The 21,073-nt window shown below is 44.6% G+C and overlaps 1 protein-coding gene across 2 annotated transcripts in view; it reads left to right on the forward strand.

Moving 5' to 3' along the window:
* Positions 1-21,073, forward strand: part of fastk (Fas-activated serine/threonine kinase) — an 80,167-nt gene that overhangs the window by 36,348 nt on the left and 22,746 nt on the right. For both annotated transcript variants that reach the window (XM_072257005.1, XM_072257010.1), the window contains exons 6-7: positions 9,543-9,702; positions 15,055-15,146. In XM_072257005.1, coding sequence (XP_072113106.1) covers positions 9,543-9,702; positions 15,055-15,146 — 252 coding nt within the window. The remainder of the gene's footprint in view (positions 1-9,542; positions 9,703-15,054; positions 15,147-21,073) is intronic.

The following is a 21,073-nucleotide window of genomic DNA, read 5'->3' on the forward strand; positions in this document are numbered from 1 at the left end:
CTGTATTTTGGGAAATCTGTTCATTTGGCTGTCCTTCTGTCTGCATGCAGGTAGAAGTTAATTAGAAAGAGGTGATGTAGGGTCGGAAGATGTTGAATCATTCTGAATAGAGCTAAGGAACAGCAAGGTTAATAAGACCCTGATGGGAGTTGTATACAGCCCCTCAAAGGATAGTAAGGATGTTGTCTACAAATTTCAATGGAGATAGAAAATGCATGCCAAAAGGGCAATGTTACAATAATCATGGGGGACTTCAATATCCAGGTAGATTGGGAAAATCAGGCTGTCGCTGGATTACAGGAAGGGGAATTTCTAGAGTGCCCATGGGATGGCTTTTTTGAGCAGCTCATGGTTGAACCCACTAGAGTATCAACTATTCTGGATTGGATGTTGTGCAATGAACTGGAATTGATTAGAGAGCTTATGGTTAAAAGAAAAACCCTTTGGGGCAGGTGTATCAGTCTTACAGTGGAGTAAAAGGAATTACAGATGCATGAGAGAGGAGTTGGCCAGAATTGATTGGAAAAGAACACTGGCAGGGATGATGCCAGAGCAGCAATGGCTGGAATTTCTGGAAGCAATTTGGAAGGCTCAGGATTATACACATCCCAAAGAGAAAGAAGTATTCTAAAGGAAAGATGACTCAACTATGGCTAACAAGAGAAGTCAAAGCTGACATAAAAACCAAAGCAACAGACATCAAAGTTGCTGGTGAATGCAGCAGGCCAGGCAGCATGTCTAGGAAGAGGTACAGTTGACGTTTCGGGCTGAGACCCTTCGTCAGGACTACAAAGAGAGGGTTTATAATAGATCAAAGATTAGTGGGAGGTTAGAAGATTGGGAAGCTTTTAAAAACCACCAGAAGGCAACTAAAAAAGTTATTAAGGAAGTAAAGATGAACTATGAAAGTAAGCTAGTCAATAATATTAAAGAGGATACCAAAAGTTTATTCAGATACAAAGTGTAAAAGAGAACTGAGAGTGGATATTGGACCACTGAAAAACAATGCTGGGGAGGTTGTGATAGGGTACAAAGAAATAGCGGACAAATTGAATAAGTATTTTGCATCAGTCTTCACTGTGGAAGACATCAGCAGTATGGTGGAAGTTCCTGGAGTCAGAAGGCATGAAATGTGTGAAGTTACCATAACTAGAGAGAAGGTTCTTCGGCAGCTGAAAGTTTGAAGGTAGATAAGTCACCTGGACCAGAGTTCTGAAGGAGGTGGCTGAAGAGATTGTGGAGACACTAGTATTGATCTTTCAAGAATCACTAGATTCTGAATGGTTCCAGAAGACTGGAAAATTGCAAATGTCACTCCACTCTTCAAGAAGGGAGAGGCAGAAGAAAGGAAACTATAGTCTGACCTCGGTGGTTGGGAAGATGTTGGAGTCGATTATTAAATATGGGGTGTCAGGGTACTTGGAGGCACATAATAAAATAGACTGATTTCCTGAAAGGAGAAACTTACCTGACAAACCTGTTGGAATTGTTTGAAGAAGTAATTGCAGAATACACCTGCCGGTGCCACTTGGACACGTCTTCAGTGATGAACCTGGGGTCATAGGGTGTTTCGGGTCTTTAATCATCAGACAACCTCGACCGGCCGACCCAGCTGGGGGTGATCAGCCCCCGACTTGTGTCCAAGTGGTGCACTAATCCACGGATCCCTCCTCCAGATTCACAGCGACTGCAAGGCCTTTTCAGCAGCCTCCAGAATGTTCTTGGTGGCTCTTCTGCACTGCAGTCCTTTAACTCCAAGGAGTTTTAGAGTCCGCTGTAAGGAATGGCCAGCAAAGCCCCAGCACCCAACTTGGACTGGCTCACAGCGAGCTCTCCAGCCATTGCTCCAGCATTCTGCAACAAGATCTGTGTACCTAGCTCTCTTGCGCTCGTTGGCCTCTTCAATCCGATCTTCCCAGGGGACAGTAAATTCCAGCAGGACCACTTGCTTTGTAGACTCCGATATTAACACCATGTCCGAGTGGAGTGGCTGTGATGTTCTCTGGGAACTTAGAGCTGCCAGTCTCGTGCAGTGGCAAGAAGCCCTCCCGAGGAGCTAGGTTGATGTTGTGCCTTCCCCCTGGCTCTAATAAAGGTGATGGACTGTTTGGGAGCATGCTGATTTTTGCTGTCTTGCATCACTGTGCTGATTGCGTCCGCCGTAGACCTTAGGACTTGGTCATGGCTCCAGCGGTATTGACCTTCTCCCAACGCCTTTGGGCATCCACTTAGGATATGCTCCAAGGTGCCACTCTTCTGGCACAGCTGGCATGCTGGAGTGTTTGCCATGCCCCACTTGTGCAGGTTGGCTGGGCTTGGGAGAACGCCAGAGACTGATTGGATGAGAAACATGATGCGCAATGGTTCGGCTCTCCAGGTGAACTTGCGAGGTGCAGCATGCTCCCATCTAGTCCAGGCGCCTTGTTTGTACATGCCAACCATCTTGCTGTATCGTTCTTCTTCCACTTCTGCTCGTATCTTGTTCTGAACCGGTTGGCGCTTCTCCTTTCCACGGGTTTTGTCATAGCGTGGTTTGGGAAAACTGCCCAGTCCTGCCTGTCCCACCGCCACAGTGCCCACCAAAGTGTTGTGCCGCAGCCGTGCCTCCGCTCTGTCGACAGCTTGCTGTGCCTGTCACTTCCTTCTGGTCTTTATGCGGATTCCTGCCGAAGCGACTTCAACATCAGAGGAGTGAGATTGAGGTGAGGAAGTCAAATGCAATATTAACATTCATTTAAAGAGGACTAGAATATAAAAGCAGGGATGTAATGTTGAGACTTAATAAAGCACTAGTGAGGCCTCACAGAGTATTGTGAGCAGGTTTGGGCCCCTTCGAAATAATGTGCTGAAGCTGGAGTGGGTTCAAAGAAGGTTGACAAAAATGTTTCCAGGATTGAATGGCTTGTCATATGAAGAGTGTCTGATGGCTTTGGGCCTGTATTCACTGGAATTCAGAAGAATGAGGGGTGACCTCATTGAAACCTATTGAATGGTGAAAGGCCTTGATAGAGTGGATGTGGAGAGGATGTTTCCTGTGGCAGGAGAGCCTGACCAGAGGACACAGTCTCAGAACAGAGGGGCGTCCGTTTAGAGCGGAGGTGAAGAGGAATTTCTTTAGCCAGAGAGTGGTGAATCTATGGAATTCGTTGTCACAGGCAGCTGTGGAGGCCAAGTCTTTACATATATTTCAGGCAGAGATTGCTAGATTCTTCATTGGTCAGTGCATGAAGGAATCCAGGGAGAAGTCAGGAGATTAGGTCTGAGAGAAAAGTTGAATCAGCCATGATGAAATGGTGGAGCAGACTTGGGAGGCCAAATGGCCTAATTCTACTCCAAGATCTTAGAGTCTTATGGTCTATAGCATCAGAGGTAAATACAACAGAGAGGTGGTCACGGGAGGCAGAAGGACAGTTACAGGATTGCTATGAGTCAGTGGACTGGGCCACGTTCAAGAGCTCATCAGAGTATCTGGTTGAATACGCCACAGTTGTTATGGGCTTTATAAAGACATTAGAGTCGCTCGTGGATGAGTATGTCCCTGCAAAATCATTCAGAGCTTTCTCCAACCTGAAGCCCTGGATGAACCCAGAGATCTGCAATCTGCTGAGGGCCAGATTGGTGTTGTTCAGGTCTAACAGCCAAAGAAAGTACAAGAGGCCCAGGTACAACCTCTGGAAAGCCATTTCGCATGCAAAGTGACAACTCCGGACCAAAGTTGAATCACAGAAGGATGCTTGACAGCTGTGGCAGGGTTTGAATTCTCACACGTCCTACAAAATACAACTAAGTCACATAATGTGACAAGACGATTTAGTTCCCAGATTTGAGCTCAATATCTTTTATACTCACTTTGACCAACATAACATGGAGGCACCTTCACAAACTCCACTGACGACCCTGTGATTTCAGTCTCTGAGGCCGATGTGGTAACATCCTTTTGGAGGATGAGCCCATGAAAACATCTGGCCCAGACAATCTGCCTAACCAAGTACTGAAGACCTGTGCTAATCAACTAACTGGTTTACTGATATCTTTAATATCTCACTTTGGCAATCTGAGGTACCCAGCTGCTTTAAGCAGGCTACAGTCATCCCATTGCCAAAGAAGAACATAGAACCATAGAAACTACAGCACAGAAACAGGCCCTTTGGCCCTTCTTGGCTGTGCCGAACCATTTTCTGCCTAGTCCCACTGACCTGCACACGGACCATATCCCTCCATACACCTCCCATCCATGTATCTGTCCAATTTATTCTTAAATGTTAAAAAAAGAACCAGCATTTACCACCTCGTCTGGCAGCTCATTCCATACTCCCACCACTCTCTGTGTGAAGAAGCCCCCCCTAATGTTCCCTTTAAACTTTTCCCCCCTCACCCTTAACCCATGTCCTCTGGTTTTTTTCTCCCCGTGCCTCAGTGGAAAAAGCCTGCTTGCATTCACTCTATCTATACCCATCATAATTTTATATACCTCTATCAAATCTCCCCTCATTCTTCTACACTCCAGGGAATGAAGTCCTAACCTATTCAACCTTTCTCTGTAATTGAGTTTCTCAAGTCCCGGCAGCATCCTTGTAAACCTTCTCTGCACTCTTTCAACCATATTTATATCCTTCCTGTAATTTGGTGACCAAAACTGAACACAATACTCCAGATTCGGCCTCACCAATGCCTTATACAACTTCATCATAACATTCCAGCTCTTATACTCAATACTTTGATTAATAAAGGCCAATGTACCAAAAGCTCTCTTTACGACCCTGTCGACCTGTGACACCACTTTTAGGGAATTTTGTATCTGTATTCCCAAATCCCTCTGTTCCACTGCACTCCTCAGTGCCTTACCATTAACCCTGTATGTTCTACGTTGGTTTGTCCTTCCAACGTGCAATACCTCACACTTGTCAGTATTAAACTCCATCTGACATTTTTTAGCCCATTTTTCCAGCTGGTCCAAGTCCCTCTGCAGGCTCTGAAAACCTTCCTCACTGTCTACTACACCTCCAATCTTTGTATCATCAGCAAACCTGCTGATCCAATTTACCACATTATCATCCAGATCATTGATATAGATGACAAATAACAATGGACCCAGCACTGATCCCTGTGGCACACCACTAGTCACAGGCCTCCACTCAGAGAAGCAATTCTCTACCACCACTCTCTGGCTTCTTCCATCGAGCCAATGTCTAATCCAATTTACCACCTCTCCATGTATACCTAGCGACTGAATTTTCCTAACTAACCTCCCATGCGGGACCTTGTCAAAGGCCTTACTGAAGTCCATGTAGACAATATCCACTGCCTTCCCTTCATCCACTTTCCTGGTAACCTCCTCGAAAAACTCCAACAGGTTGGTCAAACATGACCTACCACGCACAAAGCCATGTTGACTTTCCCTAATAAGCCCCTGTCTATCCAAATGCTTGTAGATTCTGTCTCTTAGTACTCCCTCCAATAACTTACCTACTACTGACGTTAAACTCACCGGCCTATAATTTCCCGGATTACTTTTCGATCCTTTTTTAAACAACTGAACAACATGAGCCACTCTCCAATCCTCCGGCCTTCACCCGTAGACAGCGACATTTTAAATATTTCTGCCAGGGCCCCCACAATTTCAACACTAGTCTCCTTCAAGGTCCAAGGGAACACTGTGTCAGGTCCCGGGGATTTATCCACTTTAATTTTCCTCAAGACAGCAAGCGCCTCCTCCTTTTCAATCTGTACAGTTTCCATGGTCTCACTACTTGATTCCCTCAATTCCATAGATTTCATGCCAGCTTCCTTAGTAAATACAGACGCAAAAAAACCTATTTAAGATCTCCCCCATTTCCTTTGGTTCCGCACAAAGCCGACCACTCTGATCTTCAAGAGGACCAATTTTATCCCTTACAATCCTTTTGCTCTTAATATACTTGTAAAAGCTCTTTGGATTATCCTTCACTTTGACTGCCAAGGCAACCTCAAGCCTTCTTTTTGCCCTCCTGATTTCTTTCTTAAGTATTTTCTTGCACTTCTTACACTCCTCAAGCACCTGATTTACCCCCTGTTTCCTATACATTTCATACAACTCCCTCTTCTTCTTTATCAGAGTTGCAATATCCCTTGAGAACCAACGTTCCTTATTCCTATTCAATTTGCCTTTAATCCTGACAGGAACATACAAACTTTGCACTCTCAAAATTTCCCCTTTGAAGACTTCCCACCTACCAATCACATCTCTGCCAGAGAACAACCTGTCCCAATCCACGCTTTTTAGATCCTTTCTCATTTCTTCAAATTTGGCCTTCTTCCAGTTCAGAACCTCAACCCTAGGACCAGATCTATCCTTGTCCATGATCAAATTGAAAATAATGGTGTTATGATCACTGGAACCAAAGTGCTCCCCTACACAGACTTCTGTCACTTGCCCTAATTCGTTTCCTAACAGGAGATCCAATATTGCATCCCCTCTAGTTGGTCCCTCTATATACTGATTTAGAAAACTTTCCTGAACATATTTTACAAACTCTAAACCATCTAGACCCCTAACAGTATGAGAGTCCCAATCAATGTATGGAAAATTAAAATCCCCTACCACCACAACTTTATGTTTCCTGCAGTTGCCTGCTATCTCTCTGCAGATTTGCTCTTCCAAGTCTCATTGACTATTGGGTGGTCTGTAATACAATCCCACTAATGTGGCCATACCTTTCCTGTTTCTCAGCTCCACCCATAAGGACTCAGTAGACAAGCCCTCTAATCTGTCCTGCCTGAGCACTGCTGTAATATTTTCCCTAACAAGCAATGCTACTCCCCCACCTTTCATTCCTCTGCCTCGATCACATCTGAAACATCGGAACCCTGGAATATTAAGCTGCCAGTCCTGCCCCTCCTGTAGCCAAGTTTCACTAATTGCTACAACATCATAATTCCACGTGTCAATCCACGCCCTCAACTCATCCGCCTTCCCCGCAATACTCCTAGCATTGAAATATATACACCTCAGAAGATTTTTACCACCACTCACAACCTTTCTATCAGCGGATTTGCTTAAACTTTCAACATCATTTATTTTCACCCCAGCCACACTGTCAGCTCTGACACTCTGGTTCTCATCCCCCTGCAAATCTAGTTTAAAGCCTCCCCAATAGCACTAACAAACCTCCCTGAAAGGATATTGGTCCCCCTGTGGTTCAAGTGTAACCCGTCTCTCTTGTACAGGTCCCACCTTCCCCAGAAGAGGTCCCAATGATCCTGAAATCTGAAACCCTGCCCCCTACACCAGTTCCTCAGCCACTTGTTCCTCCTCCAGAGCATCCTATTCCTACCCTCACTGGCACCTAGCACAGGTAGCAATCCTGAGATTACCACCCTCGAGGTCCTGCTTTTCAACTTCCTACCAAGCTCTCTAGACTCACTGTCCAGGACCTCTTCACTCTTCCTTGCTATGTCATTGGTACTGATGTTCACCACGACATCTGGCTGGTCACCCTCCCACTTCAGAATGTCATGCAATCGATCAGAGACATCCTTGACCCTGGCACCTGGGAGACAACAAACCACCCTGGATTCTCTGTCACGACCACAGAACCTTCTATCTGCACCTCTGACTATCGAGTCCCCTATCACTGCCGCTCTCCTCTTTCTCCTCCCTCCCTTCTGCACTGCAGAGCCAGACTCAGTGCCAGAGATCCGGCTACTGCAGCTAGTCCCAGGTAAGTCATCCCCCCCCAACAGTATCCAATGCGGTATACTTGTTGTTGAGGGGAATGGCCACAGGGGAACCCTGCTCTGCCTTCCCTTTCCTCTTCCCTCGCCTGACAGTGACCCAATTTCCTGTCCTCTGCTCCTTTGGCGTAACTACCTCCCTGTAGCTATGATCTATAATCTCCTCATTCTCCCGAATGATCTGCAGGTTATCCAGCTGCTGCTCCTTATATTGTGTGGTAACCTACCTCAATGACTATTGTCCTGTAGTACTTAAATCCACTGTAATGAAAAGCTCTGAGGGGTTAGTGATGAAACGTTGACTCCAACCTGAACAGTAATTTGGATACGCTCCAATTCGCCTCCTGTCACAACTGGTCAACAGTAGGTGCCATGTCATTGGCTCTTCACTCAGCCCTGCAACATCTGGACAGACAATGAAGGTCGATACATAAGGATGCTCTTCATTGACCACTTGCTTTGCATTCAACACTATCATCTGTTCAAAACTAATCAATAAACTCCAAAACCTGGGCATCAATATCTCCTTGTGCAACTGGATCCTTGATTTTGTCACTTGCAGACTCCAGTCAGTTTGGATTGACAACAACATCTCCATCAGCACAGATGTACCACAAGGCTGTGTTTTAGTTCCCTGTTCCTACTCACTTTGTACTTATGACTGTGAAGCTACATGCAGGCCAAATGCCATATTTAAGTTTGTTGAAGACACCACAGTGTGTTAGCTGCATTGAAGGTGCAGATGAATCAGCATATAAGATTGCAAATGTTGCTGAATGATGCCACAGCAACAACCTCTCACTCAACCCAAAGAGATGATTATTAACTTCAGGAGGAGGAAGCTGGAGGCCCATGAGCCACTGCTCATCGTAGGATCAGAGGTGTAGAGAGAGGGTCAGTAACTTTGAATTCCTTTGTGTTATCATTTCAGAGGATCTGTCCTCAGTCCAGCACAGAAAGAAGGTCACAGAAAAGCTTTACAAAGAAGGCACAATAGCACCTCTACTTGGAAGTTTGCAAAGATTTGGCATGTTATCTAAAACTTTGACAAGCTTCTGTAGATGCACATTGGAGAGTATACTGACTGGTTACATCATGGTCTGAGATGGAAACACTAATGCCCTTGAATTGAAAAAGCTTGCAAGAAGTAGTGGATACAACTGAACTGATTCCACAACCTATGGACTCACTTTCAAGGATTCTCTAACTCATGTTCTTGATATTACTTATTACTTATCTATTTATTATTATTTTGCTTTCCTTTTGTACTTGCACAATTTGTTGTATTTTACATGTTAGTTGTTTAACCGTCCTTATACTGTGTGTAGTTTTTTATTGATTCTATGATGTTTCTTTGTGTCTACTGTGAATGCCGCAAGAAAATAAATCTCAGGGTAGTATATGGTGACCTAAATGTTCTTTGATAATAAATTTACTTTGAACTTTGAATTCTCTATGCCCCTCATGATTTGATATAGCTCTATAACATCACCTCTCATTCTTCTACATTCTTTTTAAAGAAGTCCTATTCTTCTCAACCTCTTTCTATAACTCAGTTCCTCAAGTCCTAGCAATATTTTTATCAATTTCCTCTGTGGTCTTTCTAGCTCAATGGCATCTTCCCTTGAACATGATGAGCATAACTGAACATAGTATTCCAAAAGCAGCCTCACCACTGTCTTTTACAACCTTGTGAGAAGTCTTCTCCGGAGCTCCGAGCTCTACATAATCCCGTCCGAAGTAACTCTCCCTCCTCACTCCGAGGTACAAGTGTGTCATTCTGCATAACCCATTCTCTTCTGTTTTGCCTGTTGCTATTTACTTTTCAGATAGTCCGTACGGATTGATAGTGCGCCGGTACTTATCCCTGCTGGATGCTGCCATTGAGCTGGAGTACCGTGACTATAAGGGTCCACGATTGGAAGACAGGTACAAGGTTATGATGTTTGACCGTGTGCTGACTGCAGATGAGGTCAACAGGAAGTACAGGTAAGTGATACTTTGATTGTGTTCCACCCCACCGTGTCCTGGCTCTGATGTCCCCTCCTGCCTCACCTGTCTCATTTCTCTTCCCTCGCCACCCCCGCCCCTCATGCGCTCCACAAAATCAACATATCAACATTCATCCATAAGGACCCTCACCATCCAGGACGTGGCCTTTTATTACAACCATCAAGGAGGAGGTACCCATGTACAAGGTGCCTCTAGCCCCACATTCAACAATTTAGAAACATCCGATTTTTGAACAGTTCATGAGCTTGTGAACTCTACTTAATTATTCCTTTTCTTGTGGCACTATTTGTTTTGTAATCTCTCGTAATGCTATGTCCTTTCATATACTGCTGGCTTAAAACAACATACTTCACCTTACTTCAGGAGGCTCAAGGAATTCACAGTGATTATAAACCTGATTCTGATACCTTTTTCTCTTTATCTTCTTCCTGCCTGTTCCTTGTCCCATTCTGGTTACCCTGCAAACTGGCTGGTGGTTAATTGGAAACAGGCCCCAGGTAGATTTGTTATTCACTTTCTTCCCTCCCCCCCCCCCCCCCCCATGCCCACTTCCTTTCCCAATAAACCAGCCATGAAGAGCTAGTTTACATTTACTTTGCCTTGGGCCACTTGAGATCAAATTGTGTTGATTGATAAGCACAGACAGCAAAGGCTGAATGGCAGTTTATGGTAGGGTAAATTTTCTGTGATTTCTAATTAACAGTTTCTGCTCTACCTTGATCTAAAAGTTTGGGGTTGACATCACCGTCATGGGCCACATCTCATATAATGATGAGCTGCAGTACTGGAAGGGAGATAGAAAGCTTGTCAAAGGGTCTCATGACAACTGCCTTTCCCTTAATGTCAGCAAAACAAAACAGATGGTCACTGACTTCAGGAAAGGCCATGGTGCACGTACTCCAGACTGTGTCAATGGTGCTGAGGTTGAAAGTGTTGAAAGCTTCAAAGTTCCTAGGAGTGAACGTTTCAAAGTTCTTCGGAGTGAAAACATCACCAATAACATGTCCTGATCCTACTACATAGACAACATAGCCAAGAAAACTCACTTACATCTCAACTTCCTCAGGAGGCTCAAGGAATTGGCATATCTCCATTGTTCTTACCAATTTTCATCTATGCACTATAGGAAGCATCCTCTATGCTTTCTACCAGGGCACTACAGTAGAGTTCGGAGTACAATTCCAGCATCCTCTGTAAGCAAATTTGTACATTCCTTTCCATGAGCACGTGGTTTTCTCTGGGTGCTCTGCTTTTCTCTCTCAATCCAAAGACATATAGATTAGTAGGTTAATTGATCATTGTAAATTGTCCTGTGATTAGGTTAGGATTAAGTCGGTGGATTGCTGAGCAGTATGGCTTGAAGGGCCGAAGGACCTGTTCCACGCTGAATAAAATAAATATGGATACATAACAGCTTGGTATAGTAACTTCTCTACCTGTGACACTAAAGCATCCAGCATACTTAAATATGGTGGACATTCTCTCCGACTGGGCAGAAGTAAAAATATCTGAAAGCACCTACCACTAGACTCAAAGACAGCTTGTACCCCACTCTAATAAGACCACTAAATGTTTCCCTGGTACAATAAGCTGGACCATTGACTTTACAATCTACCTGGTTATGATCTCCCACCTTATTGTTTACCTGCTCTGCACCTTTCACTAGCTGTTAAATTTTATTCTGCATTGTTATTGGTCTACCTGGTTCTACCTCAATGCACTGTGTAATGATTTGATCTGCTTGAACAGTATGCAAGGCAAGCTTTTCACTGTATCTCAGTACATTTGTCAATAATTTATTTCAATTCAATATCTCCATGCCAGCTGGGATGTTATGAACCTTTAATCTCCAAGGATGGATGGCAGCCTGAATGTTTATTGATGAACCTGACAGTAATTAAGGTTTAGAGGAACTTATTTGCAACCACCACACAGTAGGTCTCTCCTGAGAAAGATGGTATGTTGCAATTGCTGAGCCTGATTTGGCTGATCACTGTCCAAATGTTGCTGCAATGTTGTTCCACAGTCATTGAGGCTTCTTCACCACGTCTGTTAATAGCAGAAGCTACTGATTTTTAATGGCTACATCACTGATCATTCTCTTGGTTCCCAGAGATTATGTGTGGTTCAGAGCTGACATTGATCAGATCAGACTCACAACTATCTGGACTATTCCTCTTCTCACCCTGCCTCTTGCAAAAATGCCATCCCCTTCTCGCAATTCCTCCGTCTCCGCCGCATCTGCTCTCAGGATGAGGCTTTTCATTCTAGGACGAGGGAGATGTCTTCCTTTTTTAAAGAAAGGGGCTTCCCTTCCTCCACTATCAACTCTGCTCTTAAACGCATCTCCCCCATTTCACGTACATCTGCTCTCACTCCATCCTCCCGCCACCCCACTAGGAATAGGGTTCCCCTGGTCCTCACCTACCACCCCACCAGCCTCTGGGTCCAACATATTATTCTACGTAACTTCCGCCACCTCCAATGGGATCCCACCACTAAGCATATATTTCCCTCCCCCCCTCTTTCTGCATTCCGCAGGGATTGCTCCCTACGCAACTCCCTTGTCCATTCGTCCCCCCCATCCCTCCCCACTGATCTCCCTCCTGGCACTTATCCGTGTAAGCGGAACAAGTGCTACACATGCCCTTACACTTCCTCCCTTACCACCATTCAGGGCCCCAAACAGTCCTTCCAGGTGAGGCAACACTTCACCTGTGAGTCGACTGGGGTGATATACTGCGTCCGGTGCTCCCGATGTGACCTTTGATATATTGGCGAGACCCGACGCAGACTGGGAGACCGCTTTGCTGAACATCTACGCTCTGTCCGCCAGAGAAAGCAGGATCTCCCAGTGGCCGCACATTTTAATTCCACATCCCATTCCCATTCTGACATGTCTATCCACGGCCTCCTCTACTGTAAAGATGAAGCCACGCTCAGGTTGGAGGAACAACACCTTATATTCCGTCTGGGTAGCCTCCAACCTGATGGCATGAACATCGACTTCTCTAACTTCCGCTAAGGCCCCACCTCCCCCTCGTACCCCATCTGTTACTTATATTTTATACACAAATTCTTTCTCTCACTCTCCTTTTTCTCCCTCTGTCCCTCTGAATATACCTCTTGCCCATCCTCTGGGTCCCTGCCCCCCCTGTCTTTCTTCCCGGACCTCCTGTCCCATGATCCTCTCGTATCCCTTTTGCCTATCACCTGTCCAGCTCTTGGCTCCATCCCCCCCCCTCCTGTCTTCTCCTATCATTTTGGATCTCCCCCTCCCCCTCCAACTTTCAAATCCCTTACTCACTGTTCCTTCAGTTAGTCCTGACGAAGGGTCTCGGCCTGAAGCGTCGACTGCACCTCTTCCTAGAGATGCTGCCTGGCCTGCTGCGTTCACTAGCAACTTTTATGTGTGTTGATTGATCAGATTAACTTTAAGTTCCAATTGTCCAAGACTCTACTCATATTTCATGTAATCTTAGGACACAGAAGGCAGGCATTCGGCCCTTCACATCTGTGTCTGCTCTCAGATCGCACTTATGAATCCCACTCCTCTCCTTTATTTCCCTGAAACCTATCCTCTTTCCCCCATGGCATCAATTCACCCTCAATAAATTGGTTGCTATTGTCACATGTATCAAGGTATACTGAAAAATTGTCTTGCATATTGTTTATACAAATCATTTCATTACAACAGTACATTGAAGCAAAGCAATAACAGCGTAGAGAGTAAAGTATGAGAAAGTACAGTTCAGGCAGAACTGTAACTGAGGTGCAAGATCCTAATGAGGTAGATTATGAGGTCCAGAGCACTTCAAACTAGGTTTCAATAGGTACATTTAATGTCAGAGAAATGTATATGATATACACCCTGAAATCTTTTTTCTTGCAAACATCCACGAAAACAGATGAGTGCCCCAAAGAATGAATGACAGGTAAAATGCTAGAATCCCAAAACTCCACCCCCCTCCCAGCTCCTCCCACGCACAGGCAGCAGCAAGGCAACAACCCCACCCCCACCAGCAAAAAAGCATCAGTGCCCTCCACCGAACACTCAAGCGTGCAGCAAAACATCAGTGAAGGCACATACTTGCAGTATCCCAAAAACTACTCGTTTGTCCGGTAATTCGACATACCACAGGCTCTCCCTCTCCCTAATAAGGGAAAAGAGGTGTCCCTGTTTCACAGCGAGAGGGGAGACATAACAAGCAGCTCACTGATCTACGATGTTAAAAGTCTGTTGCGTCACTTTTTCTAAGCTCTGCACCCAGAGTGTCAGCACCATAAAGGTACAGCCCTTCGGACACACAACCCTCGGCAGCCAACCCACTGCTCCCGATGTTCCGTGTTCTCCCGCAAAGCTTCAGTCATGGTCTTCAAAGCCATGAAAGTCCGGAACACTGAAGGTGCGCTCACCTGCCAGCCCGCGTCCTTGGGATATCAAAAAGTGACCGGTCTTGAGGCCCTGAGAAGGGCTCCCATTCCTGTAAAGAACTGAAGTCACAGAGTGTAACTCCAGGTCAAGGTCTTCAAAAAAGCCTTAAAAAAGGGTAAAAAGAGCTATCGAAGATTATAAATAGACTGTTTCTGGGGATGCAAGCAAAGGAGTCGCCATTTAGCGCCATCTGGGCTTCGCTCCTGTCTCTCCATTCAACAGTCTAATTCTGCCATCCACTTACACTAAGGGGCAGTTTGCAGAAACCTATTAACAAGCCCCCAAGTAGACTTGTTAGCAGGTCTTTGGGATGTGGGACAAAACTAGAACAAAGGGAAAACCTAGACAGTCACAGGGAGAGTGTGCAATCTCCACACAGAGAGTACTGGAGATCAGAATCAAACCTGGGTGTCTGAAGCTGTTGTATCACAGTGTTGCCTGTGCTGTCAGTTTGTGTAATTGATTCATAGTGGATTCATGAAGTCTTTTGTCTGGTGCCTATTCTGTGAAAGTGTTGAACTCACTCACTACACTTTCCCCAAAGATGTTTCCTTCTGATTTCACTTTGTTTCTCTATCACATCCTGCTATTGTACAATGACCTAAAACTCCTTTCCACTGTTAGTGAATGCCCCTTCTGTTTTTAGTTATGTTGGTGACCAAGCATTTAGCTTGCTAGAGTTCAGGCTCTTGAATCCTGTCAATGCATGTTCCAGCTTCTCAAAGACCTGGGTCTCCCCTCATCGCATCTCCCTCTCTGTCTCAACGGACATATTTGTTTATTTATTATTTCTGTCGTTGGGGTCTTTCTTGTTGAAGCTGCAATGATTACTGCCAGGGGTTTTCAGTTCCTTCCTGTTATTTGAGATACCACCCTCTTTTATCTGTTGCCAGTTACAAAGGCCTGGTGGCAGAAGCTTTGAGGCAGCTGCTTGGTGATCAATGTTACAAACAGGATGAGGTTCTTCCCCCAGGATATTATACAGGTAATAACACTATTCTGTCCTCTATTGTGCTGCTCTGCTATTTTATAAGCACAGGTACAGTAGCAGACTTTAAAGAGCACGTCACCTCTGCTGCTCCAATGTAGAGTGCAACAGTTCTATCTTCAGGAGTTAATGGTGACAGGGACATCTGGCATCAGCCTGCAGTCAGCTCCGAGACAAAAGCTGGGGGTTCAAGTGTAATTCCAGAGACCAATTCTAAAGCCAATCACTAATGCCAATACATAAGTGAAATACTTTGGGGGTGTTGCAGTGTCAAAGTATAGTTCTGGGGAAGCCAAAAAGCTCTAACAAACCAGGACAGTCCTGAAGAAACACTGCATGGTCTGTTGGTCAGCAGCACACTGTTGGAGGGACATTACTGAGGGAGCACTAGACTGTCTGGTGTTCAGGGGCTTGTGAACAAAATGTTGTGATGAGTCATAATTTGAAGCAGTGAGAGAGAGAAATAGACATTGTTACAAGGCGGGAGTCATTTGAAAAGAATAAGTAGTTGGGAGTGAGTTTTATTTGAAACAATAAAAAAGGGAGGTGTAATCAGAGTGGGTATTGTTGGAGTGGGAGACTTTGGCAAAAGCAGGCTTAAGCAAGCACAGGTTGAGGTTCTAAGTAAGTTTCTAGTAAGATTTTTTCCATCTCTTTCTTTGTCTATTACTAGATAGCTAGTACGCTAAGGATGGGTGCAGAGTTGGTGATAAGTTCTTTGTGTAAGATGTTTGAACTCTGGGGAGTCTCCCTGATAACTGCTTCTGCATGAGATGTATTAAACTGCAGCTCCTCAGGGATTGTGTTAAGGAACTGAAACTGCAGCTCAATGATCTTCAGCTCATATGGGAGAATGAGGAGGTAATAGTTAGGAGCTTCAGGGAAGTAGTCATCCCTAGGCTGCAAGAGGCAGGTAACTGGGTGACTGTCAGGAGAGGGAAAGGAAATGGGCAGTCAGTGCTGAGTACCCCTGCGGTCATTCTCCTTAATAATAGCTACTGTTGGGGAGATGACCTGCTACAGAAAAGCTGAAGCGAGCAGGTCTCTGGTACTTAGTATGGCTTTGTGGCTCAGAAAGGAAGAGGAGGGAAGAGGGGTGCAGTAGTAACAAGGAATTCCATAGTTAGACAAGCAAATAGGAGATTCTGTGGACTTGGAAAAAAAACACAAGTAGTATTTTGCCTCCCAGGGGTCAGGGATGTCTCGCATCAGGTCCACAACTTTCTAGACAGGGAAGATGAGTAGCCAGAAGTCATGGTACATATTGTATCAACTACATAGGTAGAAAAAGGGAGGAGATTTGAAGAGGGAATACGGGGAGTTAGGAAGCTGAAAAGCGGGACCTCCATGGTAGTAATCTCTGGATTGCTCCCTGTGCCACATGCCAGTAAGGGTAAGAATTGGATGATTTGGCTGATGAATGCCTGACTGAAGAATTGGTGCAGTGGCAGAGTTTCAGATTTCCGGATCGTTAGGATCTCTTCTGGAAGGGTATGACCTGTACAAAAAGGATAGGTTACACCTGAACCTGAGGGGGTCCAATATCCATGTGGGCAGGTTTGCGAAGTTTTGAACTTATTTGGCAGGGGAGTGGGTACAGGAATGATAGGGCTGAGGATGGAGCATTTGATATACAAGTAGATGCATTGTGTTGTGAGACTGAGGAAAGGCAGGCAGATGATAGAGTGAATTAGTTATTGGGATGAGTGAAGTGTAACATGGGGGCAAAATTGAAAAGGGTGAATACAGAACTGAAGATGTTAATTGAATGTGCACAGTATACGGAATAAGATAGGTGATCTTGTAGCGCAGTTAGAGATTGGCCAGTACGATGTTATGGGCATCACTGAGTTGTGGCTACAGGAAGATCAAAGAATGGTCACAAGGGTAGGCAGGTCAGTGGAGGTTGTTCATTGGCTTTCTTGGTTATGTACAGGTCTCCAAACTTAAAACCAGGATGTGGGCTACAAATTACAATGGGAGATAGAAAAGGCATGTAAAAAGGGCAATGTTAGATAATGATGAGGGATTTCAATATGCATGTAGATTGGGAAAATCAGGTTGGTGCTGGATCCCAAAAGAGGGGATTTATAGAATGCCCATGAAATTGCTTTTTAGAGCAACTTGCGTTTAGGTCTGTTAGGGGAAAGGCAATTCTGGATTGGGTGTTGTGAAATGGACCTGATTTAATACAGGAGCTCAAGGCGAAGGAACCCTTTGGAAGAAATGATCATAATATGATAGAATACACCCTGCAGTTTGAGAGGGAGAAGGTAAAGTCTGGTATAAAGTCATTAAAGGGAAGTAAAGAGAATTATAGAGGCATGAGAGAGAGGAGTTGGCTAAAGTTGACTGGAAGGGGACACTAGCGGGGATGACACCAGAACAGCAATGGCTAGAGTTTTGGGGGCAATTCAGAGGGTGCAGGATCCCAGTGATGAAGTATTTTAAAGGGAGGATGAGGCAACTGTGGCTGACAGTGCAATTCAAAGACAGCTTAAAAGGAAAAGGGAGGCGTATAATGTAGCAAAAATTAATAGGAAGGTAGAGGATTGGAAAGCTTTTAAAAACCAGTAGCAGGCAACTAAAAAGCCATAAGTAGAGTAAAAATAACATCAAAGAGGATAACATTTTTTTCCGGACATATAGAGAGCTGAGTGGAAAATGACTCTGGAGGGGTAATGATGGGAGGCAAAGGAATGGCGGACAAACTTAATATGTATTTTAGGTTAGTCTTAGCTGTGGAAGACACACACACACACACCTTATTTATTTATTTAATATGTATTTTTTTTTCTCTCTTTTTAATCCCTCTGTCCCTCTCACTATAACTGTTTGCCTGCTCTCCACCCTCTGGGCTCCCCTCCCCCCCTTCTCTTACTCCCCAGGCCTCCTGTCGCATGATCCTCTCCCTTCTCCAGTCTGGTAACCCTTTTGCCAATCAACTTTCCAGCTCTTATATCCACCTCTCCCCTCCTGTCTTTTTCTATCATATCGGATCTCCCCCTCCCCCTCCTACTTTCAAATCTCTTACTTCTTTCAGTTAGTCCTGACGAAGGGTCTTGGCCCAAAACATCGACTGTACCTCTTCCTATAGATGCTGCTGCATTCCACCAGCATTTTTTGTGTGTGTTACGAGAAATTCAGGAATGTCAGGGGCAGAAGTGAATGTAGTTTCTATTACTAAGGAGAATGTGCTTGGGAATGTGCAAGATCTGAAGATAGGATTGTGAAAGAGGTAGCTAAAGAGATTGTGGAGACATTGGTAATGATCTTTCAAGAATCACTAGTTTCTGCATGGTCTGGAAGACTGGAAAATTGTAAATGTCACTCCACTCTAAGAAGGGAGGAAGGCAGGGGTCAGTGTTGGGACTGCTTCTTTTCACATTAGTTGACAATAATTTGGATGAAGAATTGATGGCTTTGTGGCCGAGTTTGCAGATGATACGAAGTTAGGTGGAGTGATAGGTTGTGTTGAGGAAGCTGGGACTCTGCCGAAGTTCTTAGAATGGGCAAATGGACAAAGAATTATGGAATGTAGTGTAGTGAAATATATGGTCATGCAGGTTGGTAGAAGGAATAAAGGCACAAAATATTTTCCAAGCAGGGAGAAAATTCAAAAATCAGAGATGCAAAGGGATTTGGGAGTCCTTGTGCAGGATTCCTGAAACATTAACTTGCAGGTTGAGTCGGTAGTGAAGAAGGAAATGCAATGTAAGCATTCATTTGGAGAGGATTAGAATATAAGAGCAAAGGTGTAATGCTAAGGCTTTACAAGGCATTTGGAGTATAATACTTGGGAGTATTATGAGCAGTTTTGGGCCCCTTATCCAGGAAAAGATGAGCTGGCATTGGAGAGTGTCAGAGGAAGCTCATGAGAATGTTTATGGGAATGAAAGGTATGAGGAGTGTTAGATGGCTCTTGGCCTGTACTCACTGTATTTTAGAAGAATGAGGGAGAGCTCATTGAAGCCTGTCAAATATTGAAAGGCCTGGATTGAATGGATGTGGAGTGGATGTTTCCTATAGTGAGTAAATCTAGAACTAGAGGGCACAGCCATAGAATAGAAGGATGCCTATTAGGAGGAGGAATTTCTTTAGCTAGAGGGTAGTGAATCAGTGGAATTCATTGCCACAGGTGGCAGTGGAGGGCAAATCATTGAATATATTTAAGGTGGAAGTTGATAGTTTTTTGATTAGTCAGAATGTCAGAGGTTATGGGGAGAAGGCAGGAAAATGGGATTGAGTGGGATAATAATTCAGCCATGATGGAGACTCAAGCAGAGCAGACTCAATGAGCCAGATGGCCTAATTCTGTTTCTATGTCTTATGGTGCTGAAGGACAGTGCCAATGCCTTTGCCTGCAGGATGAGGCAAAGCCTCATCTCAGCAAATGTGGAGTTTTTCTTGGCAGAGTGTAGAAAAGCTGAATAGACAATGTTCCCAGAATTCATCCTTCCAATGGCGCCAGGCTGAAATATCAGGTTACCTGTCATTTTCTGAGATCATGCTATGTATAAGTTGGCTGCCAGTTTTCTATATTACCACAGTGACTAAACTTCAGAGGTATTGAATTGGCTGTAGAACACATTAAGTTGCTTTTCGAAGTTGAGGAGAGCAAGCTCTTCTAACTCCCTCGCCAGGGCCTTTCCTGGGTGACCAGTAGCTTCCACCTTCATCTTGTTTGCATACACTTTGAAGTGTGACTTGTTTGAGGAAGTTAGAAGCAGATGTCCCAATGCTGTACAGAGATTGTGCGAGTTATTATATTGCACAGCATGTCCATCTAAAGCATCACAAGTGACTGACAGAACAAGAGGTTATCAGCATGGATTAAAGATGGAGCCTCAGCTCTCCAGTATCCCTCCAGAGTTCCCTCAAGGCAGGAACTCTCTGCCTGCTGCCCATTACAGCACCAACCAAATACAGACAGCATCTTTCAGCACCTTGTATCACATTAGTGTTACTGTTATTCGGATACAGGACAGTTGACAATAATCTTAAAATTAAAACTTGAGTTAACTTCTGTATAAGTATAATTCTGTATAATTAACCTCTGTATAGGTCAGTGACCTCCTAGGTTACAGTCCAGTCGAGCTCCATTCGAGTTGAAATTCCAGTCAGCAGGGATTTGGATGAGTTTTGTTTTGGGAAGTGATAGGTGAAAGTGGGCAGACGAGCATTGGGATTGGAGTGGAGTCTGGAATCAACAAAGGTACAGCTCAGAACTTCAGGAGTGGAACTTCTGTTTTAACAAGTTGAGTGTGTCACTGGCAAGGTCAACAGAATCTGTTTGCTACCCTTTCTTACTACCACTGCCTCAAGGGTAAATGAGGATAGACGTTAAGTACCGGCTTTGCCAACATCTTTGTCAGTCTGTTAGCAAGATGAGCAAGTATCTCCAGGTGAGCTGAGACAAGATCAGAGGAAAGTCCTGTTACCAGTGGTGGAAGCAGACCACCCTTTTGATGTAGGCGATGCCTGTTTAAAAATTCATCTTGAGGTAGATGTGCTGTCAAGTTGCAAATGGTTAGGTTCACCAGGATAAGGAATAGTGTTGGGACCAATGAAAATAGCAGTCAGGATACTGGAGGAAGTTGTCTGGGTATGCTGTAAGCCTCACTGGTATTCAGCTGAATAGAGAGCTGGGCAGGAATTATGCAGACAGAAAGGCTCTAGTAACATTCATTGCAGGAGTGATTAATAGTACGGCTGAGGTAAAGTCAAAAAGTGACAACATTCAGCTGGTGGTCAAAGCAGCAGTAAACCATTTAGGGTAAGTAGGACTGACATGGGAAGAAGTGAGGGAGAACCTCACTAATCAGTCAAGCCAGGAAGTGTCATGGGTTGGTTAATACTAATTATGGTGATTCTTTTGCAATGGAATGCAGGGAGCTTACTGGCCAATAGCCAGGAATTCAAGC

This window comes from Mobula birostris, chromosome 1 (assembly GCF_030028105.1).
Source record: "Mobula birostris isolate sMobBir1 chromosome 1, sMobBir1.hap1, whole genome shotgun sequence".
In the NCBI taxonomy this organism is placed as follows: Eukaryota; Metazoa; Chordata; class Chondrichthyes; order Myliobatiformes; family Myliobatidae; genus Mobula; species Mobula birostris.